General features: G+C 43.5%; 1 protein-coding gene across 1 annotated transcript; it reads right to left on the bottom strand.

Moving 5' to 3' along the window:
• Positions 1 to 3829: 3829 nt before the first annotated feature.
• LOC104414849 (uncharacterized protein C24B11.05) lies at positions 3830 to 6560 on the bottom strand. The gene is made up of 8 exons (XM_010026045.3): positions 6338 to 6560; positions 6149 to 6214; positions 5941 to 6038; positions 5771 to 5808; positions 5573 to 5660; positions 5258 to 5467; positions 5081 to 5146; positions 3830 to 4368 (listed from the first exon to the last, which is right to left on the bottom strand). Exons 1-8 carry the CDS (start codon positions 6396 to 6398, stop codon positions 4192 to 4194), a joined length of 804 nt encoding a protein of 267 aa, XP_010024347.2. The 5' UTR covers positions 6399 to 6560; the 3' UTR covers positions 3830 to 4191.
• Positions 6561 to 7054: the final 494 nt, after the last annotated feature.

Genomic DNA, 7054 nt, shown 5'->3' with positions numbered 1-7054 from the left:
TACAACTGTCGGGCTATTACGGTAACATAGGTTTTAAACTCAATCTTAAAGTCGATCGGGCCGCCCATAATTTAAATGGCTTGAGCTCTTTCCACAGGTGGAGGCTGACGGTCTCTAGCATGAATGGAAGTGTTTCAAAGTGTGAATACGTGCTGAGACATTTATCAATTAAAACCGGGTTTTCATATTAACCATACTTTGGCCTCATTTGTTTTAGCTTTCTTAAGGGGTGGGGAAAATATTAGGCGTTTGGCAAACATTTTGGAAGTTCATTGGCCAAATGTTAGCATTGGGAATGCTGAAAGCCCAATGTAAATCCAAACCTACTTTGAGCTTTTGGTAATTTGAAAATGCAAGTCTATTGTTCATATGCATCATTGTTCATCTTCATCTTCCTTGATTTGTTGCCTAAGAGTTGGGCTTTCTCCAGCGATCACCACTGCTGCTCGGGGGTCGTGTGTCCCCTGGCGACCACCAATTGGTGGTGGGTTGCGTGACTCAAGCGACACCGCTTGGTTTGTGTGACCTTAGGCCGCTAGATCTATCTATCCAATAGCGAATTTGGTGGTCTGGTAGCCAGACTTGGCCGTTCGGTGGTTGGCCAATGGCCAACCTACACCAGATCTAGTTTTTAAACTAAAAAAAATAAAAAAAATAGCAAAAGCCCTTTTATAAATGTGAGTTTTATCAAAGTGATATTTATGTTAAAGTTATTTTTCAATGCTATTTGAGGTTATAATTTACCAAATGATGTAGTATTTCGAAAAACCCTTTTATTTTAAAGGCATGTACATTTTCCAAAGTGATCTCCGCAAAACCGAACCAAACGGTTCATTTGTTGACTAATTGCTCCAAATACTTAATTGAGTTTTTAGCTCCGTCACCCTCATGATTGGCTTCTGCCGACCAAACTGTCAACTAAACGGGCCATTTGGACATTTTTTGGTGTCAATTGGAAGCTTGGATTGGTTCGGACAAAAAGATCATTCATATGCCCGACTCGGCCGGACTAGGCGTGCCCATGTGACAACTTCTCCAACGGACTATTTTAGTTTTGAGTATGATTCTGGAGTGTTGGAGACAATGAGAGATAAAATTGGAACCTTGACCTTGGGCTGAAGTCGGTCCAGCCCAAGAAACATCCATACGAGTTATACATAAACCCGGCCCACCAACACATCCATGATTTACCCATACTTGGCTTGCGTACCACATATGCCTTCGACGAGATAACGAGTTCATTTGTTATGCTGGTGGCTGAATAGTAGCTATGCTTCGATATAATTGTGCCTCAAAGGGCCTTAACATGTATATTTTGTGAAACGCGTGTCAACGCTAGGACATCACATGCGAGGTATTTGCCAAACATCTTATAAAAGTTGTAACGTTAGCTTCTATGAAAAAGTTGGAATAGACAACCTTCACATTTGACAAACGTAGATTTAGAGACCGGAACGACACGCATTGGCTTTTTGCTTTCTTAGCTGCCCTTCTAACACCCTTGTGAAAAAGAACGAGAACAAGATGGATTTGGTGGAGGGCTTTTACAATCTGTAAAATAGAAGAAAAGTAAAAATGCTGATCTTTACTTTAATGAAAAAAAGAGAGCATGATTGGTCTTTGAACTTGCGCTATTCTTCAATTTGATCCTCAAATCTCTAATTTGTCTAATCAATTATTTAAAACTTGTGGGTGGCCAAGTCGATTCCTTAAGGATAAACTCATTGATTGTCTTATTTTATTTTATTTTATTATATTATATTTGATTTGAACTCCCCTTACTTAAACATATATACCTTGGGAAGTTTCCGTGATATGTGAGGAACTCTAATTGCGAATGTCTGACTTTTTTTTTTTATTATAAAAAAAAAACGAGACAATCCTTTCGAGATGAGCAGCAAAAAATCAATATTTACCCATAAAGAGAATGTTATTGTTATTTGTCGTTACTATTGTTATTAACAAAGAGTCCAATATCAAACTCATAAGACAAACTTAGTCAGGCAAATCTCATAGAAAAAAAAACTTAAAACTTAAAAATTCGAGTCGGATATTTATGTGGAGTGCTCCCAGTGATGTTGGCTGCCCGATGCGGAACTTTGGTCCCACTGACATTTCTGGACGCGCACGGGAATCTCTACCCCTCGTCCCTACCCCTCGTATATGTAAAGATAAAAAAAATAAAAATATCTGGCCTCACAGCCATGCGACCCGATCATCCAATTATCTATTTCGTTGTGATTTATGTATGTTGACATGAATGCTAATCCGCGCTGACATGAATGTTAGTCATGCTAATGTAAACAATTTTTATAATATTTATTATTTTTAATTTTTTAATTTTTAAGATTTTCTTTATCACTTCTTTCTTCCTCTAGTTAGTCGCCACTGGTGACCAGCTAGAGGCAGTGTCGGCAAGGGACCTCATAGGCCTCGAAGAAGCTTGGCCATGGCTAGTTGAGGCTTGACCTTGCTAGAGGCGGCACAGGTGGCCTCATCTAGGCCAACGACTAAGCGGGCGAGGCTTGCCCTTGCCGAATCTAGTGAGGATTGAGCCTTGCTAGACATGGATGAGGCCTGACCTCGCCAAAGGTCGCTCGAGGTCACAACCTTTGACCTCATGGCCTCTAGCGAGGGCTTGAGCCTTGCCAGCCTAGCGGGTGGCTTGGGCGAGGCTAGAGGCTAGTTGAGGCTTGGCTAGCGAGGTCGAGCCTTGGCCAACCATGGAGGTAGACTTCCTCAAGGTTGGCGCTAGTTGGAGGAGGAAGGAAAAAATAGAAAGAAAAAAATAAAAATATTATTTAAAAAATGTCAACGTTAGCGTCGACGATATAAATATAAAACGTTAGTATTCAATTGATAAAAAGAAGTTTAGGATTGAAATAACACAATTACAATAAATTTAGGATTTTTTTGGTAATTCTCTCAAATTGTTATCACTGCCATTGTTACTATTATTATTATTAAGAAAGAGTCCAATATCAAACTCGAATTTACAAATATAAGTTTTCTCTATGAGATTTGTCTAAGTAGTTAGTTAGATATTTATATTGAGTGCTCGTTGTCACGTCTGCTGTCTGACGCGGAACTTTTGTCCCACCAACGTCTCCGGACACGCATGAGAATCTTCTCGTCCCTTATCCGCATATGTAAAATAAAAAAAATATCTGTCCTCTCCTCGATGACCATCCAATTATCTATTTCGTCCTGACTCACCATCCAATCCCGGGAACGGAACGAATCGGAACGAACCGTGGTGTCCCTAACGTCAGGAGGAGGGCCCAAGAACGAACGGAGTACCATCAATAATGCAACCGAGGATGGTGACGTGCGCGCACGATGATGGCATCGATGCAGACATTACCATATTGTATGTCGATTTCGACGCGATCACGCTCGCAAAAAATGTCATCATCGTGCGTCTTTTGTATGGCTCGAGAGGTTAAAAAATAGAGCAACTCTGATTGGCCGATGAGCTTTGCAGGCTCCGAGCGATGGCGTCTGGACCGACGAGGACTCCTCCAGGGGAAGCGAATATCCGCATCACCCGATTTCTCGAAGCATTATTTGTTCTTATTATTTTCATAATTTGAACGAAAGGGACAGACAACGCACGACCGACCGTCGACGCCGAGGTGCACGAGCATGGTTACGCGTGTCCTCCTTGGGTCTCGCTCCGTCACGAGCAAAATTACTTAATCGCAAAACCCAAAATTTAAAGAACTTAAAAGAAAGAGCTAAAGAAGGAACGGTGCATACGGAATCGATGCCTTGGTGAGCTGGGATCACGGCCGAAGATAAGATGGGCAGGCGTGTACCCCAATTTGGAGAAAGCAGAATCCTTTCGATTTGATTAATGTAATTTGCTGCTTAAAGACGCGAAATTACAGGTCAATCCGAAACTTCTCGAATCGGTCGGTGGGACTTTGAAAGTGAAAACCACGAACCCTTCGTCCCCACAACCACCACGCCACGAGCATCACGACACCGTCGCGACGTTCGCGTTTCGCATTATTTATACTGACGTGGACAGGATAACTCCCGCTTTTTTTTGCACATTTATTTATTGACCCAACTGTACACATTATTGAGCAATGACGTATTCACATTTCCAGGGAACGTGCGGTGGTTTTGTACAGGGCGAGGCGCCGGCGGGAGAGGGACGGGGCGACGTGCCGCCGGGGACGGGGCTCACGCCCCGACCGGAGTGAGGATGGAGTCGATCTCGTTGTTCCGGGCGGTGTTGATGATCTGGTCGCCGCCGGCGCCGTCGGCAGGGTTGACCCAGACTTCCGGGACGACTTTCGGCAGGTTGTTGACCGTGTCCATCGCGTAGTCAGCTTCCTTGGTTTTCACGGTTTTCCCAACCTACACGGCGGAACGAAAGTCAAAACCAAATTGTCAAAGTTAAAAAGCAAACTTTTGTCCTAAAATCTCTTCAAGACCATCCAATAAATTCTCAATTATTTTTGTGAGATTATTTCTGGATATTTTAAACCTAGTTATCCGAATTAATTATACTAATTGACTAATGAATTGTGAGCATATATTTGAATAAGCTAATCACATTAAATACCGAATATATTAGTGTATCATATCACTCGTTATGCTTGACATTATCCAGTCCTAAAGTGATTCGAGCACTCCAAAAACTTTTCGCACATGTAACAACCTAAGTAAGTTACCATGAACTGTATTTGTCACGTGACAAATGTGGATTATGGAAATGATCCATTTAGTAGAAAAAGACCTGTTCGTTAAGTGCATACATTAAATATTGTAACTTATTCTGACTTAACTAAATATCGTAACTTATTCTTAATCAGAAGTACAAACTACCTAACTAAAATTTTTTACTAAAAAAAAAAACTACCTAACTAAAATTTGTTAAATCAAATTGGTAAAGTCGATTTTTGTAACTGCCCCAATAAAAGGTGCAATAACTCGGGTGTAATAGAAATAAGAGAAAAATATACGAAAATTCTTAAAAATCGAGTAGTGAAACTTTCAAAAAAGAAAATTACAATCAAGTCTATGGGTATCCTGAAAACAATGTCCTAAGCCGGAAAGGCGAGCTTACCAGAGCGGTACGAAGTCCCACAGCTTTGCCCGCAGCTATGTTCCGTACATTGTCGTCGAGAAACAGCTGCTCACAACCAACACACGCGGCTTCAGCCAATATTCTATTCCTCGATCAGAAACGAAAATTAAACGAAAATTTTTGATGAATTCGATCGGAAGACGAGCGTGAAATTACCGTTCGACGAGGATCGACTCGGGTCTCGCGGAGGGCGATCTGCATGGCGTCCGGCGACGGCTTCAGGACCACAGGGAACTCATCGGGGCGGGCGGCCTCGGACAGGTTCGGGTTCATTGTCTCGAAGCACACGATCTGGTCGAAGCAGTCCTCTACTCCCAGCCTCTTGAGTGCCTTCATGGCGTGCGTCCTGTCCGAATTCGTGAAAATCTGGCCCCACAAAAAGGGAAGAACGCACCGATTTAGGAAACCCGAAAATTTTCTCAACCGATCGATGAAAAAAATTGACCAATTTTTCGAGCATTCGAAACTTACGATCTTCCTCTGAGCCGTGCTGCGTAAGAGATTGCGCAGCTGCGGGTCGGGCTTGATCAAGTGGTACGGCAACCTTCCGTGCACGACACTGCTCGACGATCGACGAAAAGTTTGGCTTAGAACATTCAACTTGTTTTTTTTCCAAATGGTTGAGTAGAGAGAGAGAGAGAGAGAAAGAGAGAGAGAGAGAGAGGTCACCTGTGGTAATCGTCGGCGTCGACGTCGTAGCCTAATGCCTGCGAGCATCGCAGAACGAAACAGAGAAACCAGCCGTTCAGTCAACTACTTTAAATTTCACATACAGTCCGCAAAATCAGAAATGGCGCGCGAGAAAGAGGGAGAGGGAGAGGCAGAGAGGGGCTGCTTACACGTAAGCCGGCGAGGGAGCTGCCGTACTTTTTGAAGAGCTCGACCCGGAGGCTCGAGGCCTTGTCCAGCGGGAACCCGCATCTCTCGACGAGGAAATCTGCACAGCAGGATCAGCAAACACAGAGAGAAAGAAAAAGGATCAGCGACCATATTCGCGAAGCACAAAGAGTTCGAACATGCAGAGCGTTCGCGTGTCATCGTTCGCACCGTCGATGTTCTTCTTGAGAGACTCGCCGATCCCGGTCTTGGAAGAGTACAGAGTGTCGTCCAAGTCTGCAAAACAGCGTGGACCCATGAGCCAGAGTTTCAGAAGGCGAAAGCTGCTCGCTAGTTCATGGTAAAAAGAATCGCGAGTTTGACGATGTAAAAATGGGGTCTGAAAGTTGTCGACGTTACCGAAGAGGAGGGAGTCGAAGGGGGAAGACGACTCGCGGGCGGACTTGCTGCAGGACTCCATGGACGCTTGCGACCCGAGCAAATGCCGAGAGAGAAAGAACGAGAGATGCTGAGGAAGTTTTCTGAATGCGAGCGATGATCGCGGGGGACAGAGCAGTGTTCTGAAGACGAAGGGGAACTCCTGAATATGGCGGAGGAAACTATTTATAGAGAAGGAAGGAAGGAAGGAAGGAAGGAAGGAAGGAGTGCGAATTTCGGGCACGATCAAAACGAGTTTGGCATCTTATTGCGGACCCGAGTTAGACCGTGGGGGAGCCCCACGCGCTAGGGATTAGCATGCTTCATCACGTTTTCGAATATAAAATGACCAGAACAATTAAAAGTCGAGAGTACTCACGCGGTTGGTTGAAGTCGTTTTAAATCATTTACCATTACATGCATTAGATGATGACACCTGGATATCTTATGTTCGGCGTGCTGTGAAGTACTCCCCACGCTTCACTTTTGGCTATTTGCCCATCTAGATTATAGAAATCGCCTGTAATTTGTCCCCCGGCGTTGACTCTGACCAATTTTTACTCGGAGCTCCAATCACGTGACAGCGCGTGAACATCACTAATTACTAAGAGAAAATTCATCATATAAGTAGAGGAAAATACCAAAAAAATTCTAAACATATTATATTTGTAATCTTTCGATTGTCTCCTCAATCTTTTC

The sequence above is a fragment of the Eucalyptus grandis genome, chromosome 8, assembly GCF_016545825.1.
Source record: "Eucalyptus grandis isolate ANBG69807.140 chromosome 8, ASM1654582v1, whole genome shotgun sequence".
Lineage (NCBI taxonomy): Eukaryota > Viridiplantae > Streptophyta > Magnoliopsida > Myrtales > Myrtaceae > Eucalyptus > Eucalyptus grandis.
This window is presented reverse-complemented; position numbering and strand designations above follow the sequence as displayed.